Source organism: Ochotona curzoniae, unplaced genomic scaffold (assembly GCF_017591425.1).
Source record: "Ochotona curzoniae isolate NIBS_2020 unplaced genomic scaffold, NIBS_Ocur_1.0 scaffold_4701, whole genome shotgun sequence".
NCBI classification, from domain to species: Eukaryota; Metazoa; Chordata; class Mammalia; order Lagomorpha; family Ochotonidae; genus Ochotona; species Ochotona curzoniae.
Genome location: NW_024467122.1, coordinates 20,871,080 through 20,884,668, shown reverse-complemented (window position 1 = coordinate 20,884,668; position 13,589 = coordinate 20,871,080). Strand labels below are relative to the sequence as shown.

At 42.4% G+C, this 13,589-nt stretch overlaps 1 protein-coding gene across 1 annotated transcript in view; it reads left to right on the top strand.

Annotated features, from left to right (window-relative positions):
* Positions 1-13,589, top strand: part of KLHDC1 (kelch domain containing 1) — a 40,297-nt gene that overhangs the window by 3,228 nt on the left and 23,480 nt on the right. The window contains exons 2-5 of the mRNA XM_040969416.1: positions 5,809-5,879; positions 6,289-6,406; positions 7,660-7,778; positions 13,169-13,247. Coding sequence (XP_040825350.1) covers positions 5,809-5,879; positions 6,289-6,406; positions 7,660-7,778; positions 13,169-13,247 — 387 coding nt within the window. The remainder of the gene's footprint in view (positions 1-5,808; positions 5,880-6,288; positions 6,407-7,659; positions 7,779-13,168; positions 13,248-13,589) is intronic.

Here is a 13,589-nt window from a genome sequence, read left to right as displayed (position 1 = left end):
AATGGAGCAGCAGAGATACAAACCAGCACCCACAAGGGATCCCTGTGCATGCAAGGCGAGGACTTTAACCACTAGGCTACCGTGCCAGGCCCTTATTCACTTGATTTTATAGTTTGAAATAAATGTACTAGAGAGCATATAAACTAAATGTCATGTAAAACTCAACATCTTTTTACCTTCCAGGTTAAGAAATAGACTGTTACCAGTACCCTAGAAGCTTCCTGCTTATCCTTCACTCCCACCCCTGCGGGTTATCCCTGGCTATAATCATTAATCACTCTTTTCTTTATAATTTTACCAAAATGTACAGCTAAGCAACGTTGTTCGATTTTGGAATAGCAGCATGTTTTCTCTCATGATTGATTCTTTTATTACTTTATTCAGTTCATTCATTGCTTATAGTAGGCTGGTAGGCATTTTTTTTTAAAGATTTATTTTTATTATTTTTTTTTAATTGGAAAGGCGGATATACAGAGAGGAGAGACAGAGAGGAAGATCTTCTGTCCGATGGCTATGCCGATTCGAAGCCAGGAGACTCTTCTGGTTATCCCACGTGGGCGCAGGGTCCCAAAGCTTTAAGCTTTGGGCCATGCTCGTCTGCTTTCTCTGCTTTCCCGGGCCACAAGCAGGGAGCTGGATGGGAAGCGGCGCCGCCGGGATCAGAACCGGCGTCCACATGGGATCCCGGGCGTGCAAGGTGAGGACCTTAACCACTGTGCCACTATGCCAGGCCCCGGCTGGTAGGCATTTTTACACAAGGCTGTTCTTGCTGTTGTTTGAGGTTCATTCTGACTGACCCACGCCTGTGCGGCTCAGTTGTTAAATACCTTGAAACTCACCCCTGGATTCATTCACTTGATGTGTGTCCTGTGTGACTTTCTGTTGTGTGATTTTGCTGAGGTTTATCCATTCCATGGTTGACAAACACTGGAACTTTCCTTGACTTGTTCTTACCAGCAGTAATGCAATGAGCGGCATTCTTACAGCTTGGCATCCTATTGAACATGCACAAGGAAAAATCTTTTCTAGGGCATATGCTGAAGTGTAGAATTCTGGGTCACTTGCTATCCGTGTTTTCAAATTTACTTGGAGATGTTAAGACTGTAGCCAAAATATTTGTATCAATTAATATGGCCATCAGCCACTTTCTTATTCCACATCCTTGTCAAGATTTGGTCCCATCTGGCCTTCATTTCTTTTGCCAGTCCAATGAGTGTGATATGATATTTCATTCTGGTTTTGTTTTCATTTTCTTAATTACTGATAAAGTTGAATGCCTTTTCATACTTTTAGGACCTATCTGTGTTTTCTCTTGTGAAATTGGTTATGTCTTGTCATTTTTTTGTTGGCTTTTTTTTTTCCTGATTTGTATGAATTCTTCACATATACCAATAAAAAAATATATAAGCCAAGAGAAAAATGTTTGTAGCTTCTCATTGTACTTCCTTGATCATTCTTTCATTGAACAGAAGTTACTCATTCTAATGTAAGTTTGATATTTTCCTTGATGCTTTGTGCTTTCTGCATTGTTTGAGAAATCTTTCCCTGTGTGGAGATTATAACATCTTCAGTATTTATTTCTAAGTGTTTAACAGTTTTACAGTCCATGTTTATATCTTCCTTTAAAATCTGATTTTTTGTTTGTTTCTCTGGTTGATTGGTTTAAGTTGGGGGGGGTACAGTTTTACTATATTTTCTAAGTGGGTAAACACTTGTCCCCCTATCATTTATTCCCTCCTTTCCCTATTAACCTGCAATCCCAGTCTGTCATATATCAAGTGTTTGCAGGTGTATGATTTATTTCTAGGTTCCGTTGGTCTTTTTGTTTGTTCTTGTGATGCAGCCACACCGTTGCAATTAGAAGAGCTGTTGTGAGCTCTTGGTGTTAGCTGGATGTCCGTATCTCTCCCAGGATTTGGGAAGGTTTAGAGATTTTTCCATCGGTAGGCTTTCTGTACTTTTCCCCTTTTCTTCTCCTGAGACATTCATAGTACAAACATTTGCTGAGTAAGCAAGACTTAGAAGTCTTTTTTTTTAAGATTTAGTTTATTTTTATTGGAAAGTCAGATATACAGAGAGGAGGAGAGACAGAAAGATCTTTCATCTGCTGATTCACTCCCCCAGTGACCACAAGGCCAGAGCTGAGGCTATCCAAAGCCAGTAGCCAGCAGCTTCTTCTGGGTCTCCCATGTGGGTGCAGGGTCCCAAAGCATTGGGTCATCCTTGACTGCTTTCCCAGGCAACAAGCAGGGATCTAGATGGGAAGTGGGGTTGCCGGGATTAGAACCGGTGCCCATATGGGATCCTAGTGCATTCAAGACAAGGACTTTAGCCCCTAGGCCACCACACCGCCCCCCCTCCCTTTTTCTAAGCAGTTGTGTTATTTTTTTTTTTATTGGAAAGGCAGACATACAGAGAGAAGGAGAGATGGAGAGAAAGATCTTCTGTCCAATGATTCACTCCTGAAGTGGCCGCAGCAGCCAGGGCTGAGCTGATCTGAAGCCAGGAGCCAGGAACTTCTTCCAGGTTGCCCACACGGATACAAGGTCCCAAGACTTGGGTCATCCTCAACCTCTTTCCCAGGCCACATCAATCAATCAGTCAATCAATCAATCAATCATTCTCTCTGTTTCTCCTCTCTCTGTAACTCTGCCATTCAAATAATGGCAATAATAGTAATAATAATAATAAATAATTCTGTTTTTTAGTTCTTTTGCTATCCTGGTCTGAAAATTAGTACAAAAGGATTAAAAATCTCTTGCTCCAGCTGTTGATTTTTAATTTCTTCCTGCGGTGCTTTATTTGCCTTTTTGAATTACCTTTTATGTGCATATGAATTATGTTTTTTGAGAACATTTTTTCTTGTTCTCTATTTTTTATATATAAAAATCTTGATTTGTTTTTAGTCATGTGGAAGGTGCCTTATTTACTTCAACAAAACAATTTACTGCATTAGCAGTTTAATAGTTTCTTCCCTTAGGAAAAATTAATTTTTGAGGAGGATAAACAAGATCACAGAGAGAAAGGGAGAGAGCCAAAGCAGGGATATTTCTATCTGTGGATTTATTCCTAAAATGGCCGCAACAGCTGGGCTGAGCCAGGCTGACAGCAGGAGCTTGAAACTCCGTATGCCGCATGGGTGATAGGGGTCCAGAAGTGGGCTGTTAGCAGGAAGCTGGCTCAGAAGTGGAGCATCCAGGATGGAAGCAGCACCCAGTTGCCATTTCAGGTAGTGGCTGAACCTCCGGCGCCACAACCCTGGTCTCGGAAAGTTTTAAGTCTGTCCACCCCTATCCCTGGGTGGTACGATCCTAGTCTCCCTATCGAGGTGGTACGATCCTGGTCTCCCTATCGAGGTGGTCATCAAAACAGAATATTGATGTGTACTTGACCGTTTTTAAATGCTTTGTCACGCCCTTTCTTGCTACATTTCAGATCTTTATGTGTCATGTTTCCCTTTTGCCTTTAGTAATACATCGATCAGAATTTCCTTCAGTAAGGCTCTGTCTCTGGTGCACTGTCTCAGATTTTATCTAATTATGTCTTTATTTCACCTGAGTTCTTGGGAGATAGTTTCTCTAGATATAAAATCCTAGGTTAGGGGGGTCCGGCACAGTGGCCTAGCGGCTAAAATCCTTGCCTTAAACATGCCGGGATCCCTTATGGTCACTGGTTCTAATCCTGGCAGCTCCACTTTCTACCCTGCTCCCTGCTTGTGGACCGGAAAAGCATCAAGAACGGCCCAAGGCCTTGGGACACTGCACCCGTGTGGGAGGCCTAGAAGAGGTTCCTGGCTCCTGGCTTAGGATCGGTACAGCACTGGGTGTTGCAGTCACTTGGGAAGTGACTCAGTGGATGGAATATTTTCCTCCCTGTCTCTCCTCTCTGTATATCTGAGTTTGTAATAAAAATAAATAAATCAAAAAATAATAATAAAATTCTAGGCTGGGAAGTACTATGTGTAAGTATATCTGTTTAAGATTATTTAGGTTCTGTTAGTGAGATTTCAATCATTATCCACCATGAAGGTGATCTCTGTTTTCTCTAGCTGTTAGGAAAATATCATGTAGTTTCACTTTGTGTATCAAAGTATATATATTTCTTATCCTATGTGGAATGCAGGGCCACCCAGATATCAGAATAGATTACTTGTAATAGTTTTTCAAAAACTTACAGCTTTGTCTCTTCAAACTTGGCTCTTTTCCATTCTCTCTATTTTTGTCTTTCTTCATGTCTTCAGTCTGTAGCCAGGAGCCACAAGTCCCCCATGTGGATGCAAGGGCCCAAGACCTCAGGCCATCCTGTGTTGTTTTCCCAAAAGCATGAGCAGGAGGTTGGAGGCAGAGCAGCCAGAACTCGTGCTGGTGCCCAGATGGAGTGCTGGTATCACAGGGCAGTGGCGCTCCTGCTCCTTCAGGTCCCATGCGCCTGAAAGAACATTCTGAGAGACGAGTATAGTGCAGATGAGTGGCTCTGGCACAGCAGGGAATGGGGGAGGTTTAGGAACTGAGAAAGACTGCATGGCCTTAATCAGCGAAAGGCAAGCTGAGCTGCAGTGGGACAGCAGGTCCCATGAGGTACTGCACAGTACAGCGCCTTTAGAATTGTAGACTATTCCAAACAGTAGGAACTTCAGAATAGTGACAGCATGTTAGCATTGCTTTGTTTTGAAAGGTAACACACGTGGCTGCTTGGTCTGATGTCATTGACACTTGGAGTCACACAACTCATTTCCTTTTTTCTGTCCTTAATTATCCACATAACCGTCTAATACTGATGTCTTGGTTTGGCATAACGGACTGGGTTTCCTTAGAATTAATAAAGAGTGTGTGTGTCAAGAGAGGGAGAATAGTTAAGATACTGTTTTTGTAATTATGGCAATGAGAAGCAGTATCATCTGCTAGGAATGTGAACAATTTCTGTATCATACACTTTTAGAAACTCTTGAGCTATGTTTTATAAGCTAGCTTGTTTTGAAAATTGTTTTATAGGTTCTAAGAAATTGCAACAGATTTATCTGAGCTCTTGCTTTAATTCCTATGTTATTTCAGCTTGTTACCCTTTTCCTATTTATCTTTCAATTGTCATTAAAAATGTCTTTTAGGCTGTAGCCTAGCGGCTGAAGTCCTCACCATGCATGTGCTGGAATCCCATGCGGGCACTGGTTCGTGTCTTGGCAGCTCTGCTTCCTGTCCAGCTCCCTGCCCGTGGCCTGGGAAAGCTGTCAGGGATGGTCCAAGGCCTGGGGAGCCCACAACTGCGTGGGAGACATGGAGGAAGCTTCTGGCTCTTGGCTTCTAAAGGGCTCAGTTCAGCCGTTGCAGACGCTTGGGGAGTCAATCAGCAGACAAGAGATCTTCCTCTTTGTCTTTCTTCTCTGTATATCTGACTTTCCAGTAAAATAAACAAATTTTCAAAAATCTTTTATTAATTATTTCTGTGTACTCAAAATATACTGTCTTCTTACATGCTCTTTTTTCTTTGTTTTATTGTCTAAATGTCTGCTACAAATCTGTTTTAAAGTCCTTTTAAGAAGGATTTAAATATCAAGAGTTAAGATTCATATACTTTTTTTCTTTTCTTTTTTTTTTTTTTTTGCAGTTCATATGCTTTCTATTTAGAATTTTGAAGCTTTATTTCCCCCATTTCTCTCTAGGAGACCATTCCCTTCTTTTACATTGGAGAAAAAAATCCTTCCATCCTAATTTTGTGTATTGCAGTGTTTTTATTGAAATTTTTCAGTGTTGAGGAACTGTTTGATTATGACCATGTAATTGATAAACAACTTTATGTGTTCTCTGTTTTTAGTCTATTGAAGACAATGAAGTATATTTGCCTAATGATGAAATTTGGACCTATGAAATTGATAGTGGGTTATGGTAAGTTAGTTCAAATTTTAGGTTTTCTCCAATTTTAGTGTCTGTTCAATTGAGATTGTACTTAGAACCCACCACAGCATTGGTGAAGTCTCCTTTTCCATTTATTCCAGTGTTCCCTTCTCTGTGGCTCTTGCCTTGCACTGTTCCATTTATCATTCCTCTTAAGACCAACACTGTCCTGAACGCTGTTGTGTTCCATTCTGAGTGCCAGCGGCATATAGGAAACATTTTGTGGTTGGCTTTGTCCTCGCCGGTTGAAAAGTGTTCATCTGAATCTGGAGGGTTTTATTCGGTATCAGTGACCGTTGTACGCTGCCTGTCATTGGCAGTGACAGTGTTCACTGAAACAGGAAGGGACTGTTCTTTCCCCTTTGGAGGGTGACGGGATCCTGTGCTGTTCTCGCTGCAGGAGGATGCACCTCATGGAAGGAGAACTCCCTGCCTCCATGTCGGGAAGCTGTGGCGCTTGCGTGTGTGGGAAGCTCTATGTTTTTGGAGGATACGATGACCAGGGATACAGCAACAGAGTAATGTTTCCTTTTCATTCAGGAGCTCAGCACCATGTCCTATTCAGTGCATCACCCCATCCTACAGCTTTCCCACAAATACTCCATAAAGACGTGTAGGACATTGCAGATTTCCAGTGACAAGTTTTAATTCACAGTCTACACCCTAGGATTTTATTTACATGAAACGGTAGCATAGACAAAATTGATCTATAAACAGAAAGCAGATTGATGATTTTCTGTAGTTAGAGGTGTGAGAGGAATGGTACCAATGGGACACTGGTAACTTTCTTTGAATGACAGAAATAATTTATCCTTTGATAGTGTACTTGTTAAAGCTCACCAAATGGGATACCTAATTAAACAAAAAAGATGAAAGGCAAAATAAAAACAACCAAGGGATTGGCAATACAAACATCTGAGTGCAAAGGGTAAGGAGCTCAGCCTGAAGACCACCAGTCCAGGATGCGCTGATGGCATTGGCGGGTTCCTATTGCAGATCTTCCTCTGGGGTCCTACTCATGTTTATTTACTTCTCTTTACATCCCATCTCCAAAAATATATTGGGAGACAGTGTGGTGGACAGATTGGCACTTGGCTCCCTGTGTTGCAGCTTGTGAGGCATCCCCAACCCATGGGCATGGGTGGGACCTGAGACTAGCTGCTACCAGGACATGGCAAAGGGGATGGAATGTCCACAGGTGTGATTGCAAGATTTTTTACACACACACACACACACACACACACACACACGCACACACACAGAACTCTCATCCAATAGCTCATTCTTCAGATGCCCTGGGGCTGGGCCAGATGCTGGAGGGAGGAGAGAAGAATATATTCCAGGTCTCCCATTCTCCCACATGTTAAGTTTTGGGATTTGTCTTGCTAGCACACTTGCTCTATTGCTTCTTGTTTACTTGAAGAGGCCACAGGGAAGGAAGCCTGTATGAAAAAAAAAAACTAGCAGACACACCAGTGACAAAATTTTGAAGATAGTCTTTCTGCTTGCAAATTAACTGCATTTCTAATTCATATCCACGCAGAGAGAGACTGTGATGGGAAGTGCTCCATTTTCCTGTGTTTTGTATCATTTCTGCCTCTAAAACTCTCTCATTTTCATTAAGGCTGCAGTTTTTAATTTGTACCAAGTAAAAATGTTACATGTTGGAGACAGAGCAGTAGCAATGTTAATTTTTGGATCACAGGTTTCTCTGACACATACCTAATTTTCAAATGTTGTGTGTGATAAAAATGTTTTCATCTTTTAAAAGCTTTATTTTGTTAATTTGAGAACAAGCGATGGAACCTACCTTTGGGAAAAAATCAGTAACTTTGAAGGCCAGCCACCAACGCCACGTGATAAACTTTCCTGCTGGGTATATAAAGACAGGTAAGATGCCTGCATGTTTAATGCATTGATGGCAGGTAAGTGAGGACTATAGCTTTTGGCCAAAGCAGAAAAGTTCACAGTATGAAGCTTCTTCCAAGATACAAGTTCAAACCTTTCTGATGTGAATAGTAGTAGCAATTCTGAACCCTGGATCAGAGCCATGGTATAGCAATGAGTATGGTAGGAACTCGCTGCTTTTCTTTTACATTATTTGTTGTTCTACTTAATTTTTTTTGGACAGGTAATACATTTACGTGGGTCCAAAACGGAAATACTGGTTTGGAGGGTACGCTGCACGGTGTTTCCTCCTCGGTCCCCATGCACGTTGCCCCCATGCCCCGCGTGCACAAAGTCCCACAGGTGTGCGTGTATTCCTGTTCTCCTCAGCCTGCTCTGCATACTGTGGGTACTGAGTACACTCTTTGGAACTCTGCTACTTGTTGTGGTTAAGCCTGACGTACAGGCTTTTCCTCTTCCTGTAGCCCTAGTCAGGGTTGCTTTGTTTTGCTTTTTTAATTTTTGGCTTGCTGCATCGTATTCCCCTTTATAGATGCATCATAGTTTACTAAACCTTTTCTTTATAGCTAAAACAATGCTTGGGTCATTTTAACTCTCTTGCTCTGACAAACCACGCTGTGCTGAATATCTTTGTATGTGAATAACAGCAGATCTGTCAATTAAAATTCCAGAGCAAGATTGCTTAGTCTGCTCTTTTCAAACATCTGGATCTTTTCTGCTTTATTCTCCCTAATTTTTCTTTTTTCTTGATGTAGGCATTGTGGCATGGCAGTTAAGCTCACCACTTGGGATGCTTGTCTCCTGCTGTAGTGCTAGTTTGAGTCTGACTGCTTCACTTGGAGTCCAGCTTCCTGTAATGGAAAGAAGGAAGCAGCAATGATAGCCCAAATGCTCTGGCCCCTGCTGCCTTCTCAGCAGACCCAAACGGATCCCTGGACTCCTGGGTTTTGCTTACTCCGCTTGCAGCTTGTGTGGGTTTTGGGGGGAGTGAATTAGTTTATGGAAGTGTGCCTTCTCTCCCTCTCTCTCTCTCTGTCCGTCTCCCTCACTTCCCTGTTCTCACTCTCAGTCACTCAGTCATCCAACAGGATAATAAACTTTTGTAAACTTTTCTTTAAATGAACTACTGATTTTACTTAGGATTTGTCTTTTTTTCTATTTCTGTGTCTAATTTTCTGTTAAGCCTATTGGAGTAATTCTTTCATTCTGACATCTAATTTTCCATTTTTAATATTTATTTCATTGTCTTGGTTTTGTGTGTTTGCTTAAATTGCTCTTTCTTTCTTAAGATTTATTTGTTTTTATTTGAAAGGAAGATTTTACAGAGAGAAGGAGAGTCAGACTAAGACAGAGGTCTTCTGTCTGCTGGTTCACTTCCCAAATGGCTGCCGTGGCCAGAGCTGAGCTAACCCAAAGCTGGGAACTTTTTCCAGGTTTCCCAAGTGGGTGCAGGTTCCAAGGACTTGAATCATCCTCTGCTGATTTCCCAGGCCATAAGCAGAGAGCTGGATTGGAAATGGAGCAGCCAGACATGAGCTGGTGCTCACATGGGATGCCAATACCATAAGAGTATTAGCCAGCTGACACGTTACACTGGTCCCTGAGGTGCTCATTTCTTCCCATAGTTATCACTTTTCTCCACTAGGTCTGCTGTCATTTCTATTATAGTCATTTTATTCTTTAGACATATGTTCATTTTTATTTAAAAGGCTGATTTTACAGAGACAGACAGAGAGAAGGCCTTCCATCTGCTGATTCACTCTCCAAAAAGCCAAAACAGCCAGAGCTAAGCTGGGAGCTAGAAACATCTTCTATCTCCTATGTTGGTGCAGAGGATCAAGGACTTGGCTATTTTTACTGCTTTCTCGGACCGTAAGCAGAGAGCTGGATCAGGAAATACAGCAACCAAGACATGAACCTGTGCCCATATAGAGCTGGCACCACAGGACAAATAATTAGTGTGCTGTACCATGCAGGCACCTATCATTTTAAAGGCAATTTCTGATTATTCTAATATTTGGCCAATATCTGACTGCTTGTATTTACTCTTTCCTCTCTAAATTGTGGGTCAGTGTGTGTGACTGTGTACAGGCATATGTATGTGAGAGAGAGAGAGGTTGCATTTTCATATATTCTATAATTTTTTATTCTAAGATAGACATTCTGTAAGAAAGAGCAGTAATACTAGAATACATTATACTTATCTCCACAGAGTGGCACAACAGGTCTTTGTTCAGGCCGCTGGACTGGGTTCCAAGGCAGTCTAATCTGTAGCTGAGCTGTGTTCAGCTTTGTTCAGCATTTTAATTTCAATATACCACTGGCTTCTCATGTTTCTGAGGGAGGACTTTCCTTCACCAGGATCCTGAATTTCAGAGCTGGAAATCATCTAGAGATTTTTTTTTTAATTTTTAAATTTTTATTTATTTTTATTTTATTGGAAAGTCATTTTACAGACAGGAGGAAAAACAGAGAAAGATAGTTCATTTGCTGGTTCACTCCCCAAGGGGCCATGACGGCTGGAGCTGAGCCGAATTGAAGCCAGTAGCCAGGAGCTTCTTCTAGGTTTCCCATGCAGGTGCGGGGTCCTGAGGCTTTGGGCAGTCCTCAACTGCTTTCCCAGGCCACAGGCAGAGAGCTGGATGGGAAGTAGAGCAGCCAGGATAGGAACCAGTGCCCATATAGGATCCTAATGCATGCAAATCAAGGACTTTAGCCACTAGGTTACCACACTGGACCCCTGTCTAAAGATTTTGAAGCTATCTTTTCAAAACCATTTTTCCACTTCTCATAATTATGGGAAATATCTCCCTGTTTGTTTGTTTGTTTGTTTTATCCCAGCTGGTCGGTCTTTGGGCCAGCAGGAGTTCTTTTTCCTGTCCAGTCTCATGATTTCTATACCTTTAGTCTCTCTGAGCCTCTGCCTTCTACCTTGGCCTTTGAAGGCTGCCATTCTGTGTGGCATAAAGGCTTGGCATGCCCCTGACATGCTTCTTTCACATCATCTGTCCTAATCCCAATCTTGGAAGCTTGAAAATCCTGGTTGCCTGGAGAGACCTGATTGATCTGTCCATTGCTTCCAGATTTTGATGACTGACCCTGAAACTTTTCTCAAGAATAAAAAAGGATGCTAGTATAGGCTCAAGCTCCTTCTGTGTCTGTTTCCAGATGCTAATTTGTGGGGTCATTTTAACATCTATGATAGAGCTGCCACCAGCAATGCCACCTTCCCATGTGGGTGCCAGTTCAAGTCCTGGCTACTCTGCTTCTAATCAAGCTCCTTGCCAATGGCCTGGGACAACAGAAGCAGATGACCACAGTACCTAGGCCGCTGCCACCCACTTAGGAGATCTGGAAGAAGCTCCTGGCTCCTGGCTTCAGCCTGACCCAGTCCCAGCCTTTGTACACATTAAGAGGGGGTGATCTGTTGGATGGAATATCTCAGTTTCTCCCCATTCTCTGTCTTTCAAATAATAAAATGAAAATACTTTTAAATTTTTTACAGATTTATTTATTTTTGTTGGAAAGTCAGATATACTGAGAGGAAGAGAGACAGAAAGGAAGATCTTCCATCTGCTAATTTATTCCCCAAGTGGCTGTAACAGCCAGAGCTGAGCCAATCTGAAGCCAGGAGCGCGGAACCTCTTCCGGGTCTCCCAAGCGGGTGCAGGGTCCCAAGGCTTTGAGCTGTCCTCTACTACTTTCCCAGACCACAAAACAGTGCTAAAATGGAATCCCAGCATGTGTAAGGCGAGGACTTCAGGCTACTGTGCCAAGCCCAATATTTTTAAATTTAAAAATATATGTATGTATTTACTTTTATTTGAAAGACAGGTTTTACAGAGAGATAGAGAAGGATCTTCCAACCACTGGCTCACTCCCTACATGGCTGCACTGAGCAATTCTAAGTTCTGAAATCAGGATCACAAGAGCCTATTATGGGTCTCCCATGCGGGTGCAGGGACCCAAGGCTTTGGGCCACCCTCCACTACCTTCCCAGGTCACAAGCAGGTAACTGGATCAAAAGTGGAGCAGCTGTAATGGGAACTATTGCCCATCTGGGATACCTGCACTTCAAAATGGAGGATTAGCCGGCTGAGTCATCGCACTGGCACCAAGAGATAAAAAACTTTAAAATAGGGCTTGGCTCCATGGCCTAGCAGCTAAACTCCTTGCCTTAAACATGCTGGGATCCCATATAGGCACCGGTTCTAATCCTGGCAGACCCCACTTTCCATCCAGCTCCCTGTTTGTGGACTGGTAAAGCAGTCAAAGACAGTCCAAAGCCTCAGGACCCTGCATCTGCGTGGGAGGCCTTGAGGAGGTTCCTGGCTACTGGCTTTGGATCGGTTCAGCACTGGCTGTTGCGGTCTCTTGGGGGGTGAATCATCAGACGGAAGATCTTCCTCTCCGTCTCTCCTACTCTGAGTATATCTAACTTTCCAATAAAAATAAATAAGTTTTTAAAAAAATATCTTTAAGGGGCCCCGCACGATGGCCTAGTGGCTAAAGTCCTCGCCTTGAACATGCCGCAGGATTCCAAATGGGCACCAGTTCTATTCCCAGTGGTCCCACTTCCCATCCAGCCTCCTGCTGTGGCCTGGGAAAGCAGTCCAGAACAGCCCGAAGCCTTGGGATCCTGCACCTGCATGGGAGATCCGGAAGAGCTCCTGGCTCCTGGCTTTGGGTCAGCACAGCACCAGCTGTTGTGGTCACTTGGGACGTGAATCATCGGAGGGAAGATCTTCCTCTCTGTCTCTCCTCCTCTCTGTATATCTGACTTTGTAATAAAAATAAAATCTTTAAAAAATACGTATCTTTAAAACATATTAAAAAAAAAAAAAAGCAGTAAGATTCTGGTGCCCAGAGCCATGGTATAGTAGGTTAAGCCTCCTCCCTGCAGTGCCAGTATCCCATATGGGCTCTGGTTCAATTCCCAGCTGTTCATGCTCCCATCCATCTCCCTGCTAATGTGCCTGGGAATGATCCTCTCACCCTCCTCCCAGCAGACCAAGAGAAGAATAAAAAAAGGAACTGAAAAAAAAAAAAAAGACCCTAATTTTCCATACCAGCCTGCCTCGGTGGTTTTTTTCAAGCCCTTATGTACTTGTGCACTGATCCTCTGCATAGCGTGAGTTCCTTCTCCTGTCCCACAGGAATGGAAGCAGCCGTGGTACTCCTCATGTTGGGAGCTTACCGCATTGTGGGATTAACTAATTCACATCCCAGGGTTTGCACAGCCCTTTGATTTTGTAATTAGTTTAGATGTTTTTGGTTCTTACAGTGTAAGAAAGGATCTATTTGAATTTTTATGAGTATATTATAGTATATTATTATATTATAATGTATATCTTCTTATTTTTACTTTTCAGGTTAATATATTTTGGTGGTTATGGGTATAGGAGACACAGTGAACTCCAAGACTGTTTTGATGTTCATGATGCATCTTGGGTAAGAGACTAATCACTGTAAAGATACCTTTCCAATTAAAAATATATGTATATATGTATATGTATATATATATTAAAGCAGAATGTAACACTGGCACATGGAAAAGCTAATGTGCTGACAGAGGATTTCAACTCCCACAGGATGCCAAGCACAACGTAACTACTAACTCTGAGCCTTCATGACAAAGAATTTTGGCTCTTAAAGGAAAAGGAAGACATGCAGCATAAGTCTGACCAGTCACACAAATTTCTGGATGAAGTAGAAGTGATTAGAACTTTTCGGAAAAAGGAACCATGGCCTCCCACAGTTTATTACAGCCAGGTTGAGGTTCTGAGCATGTGT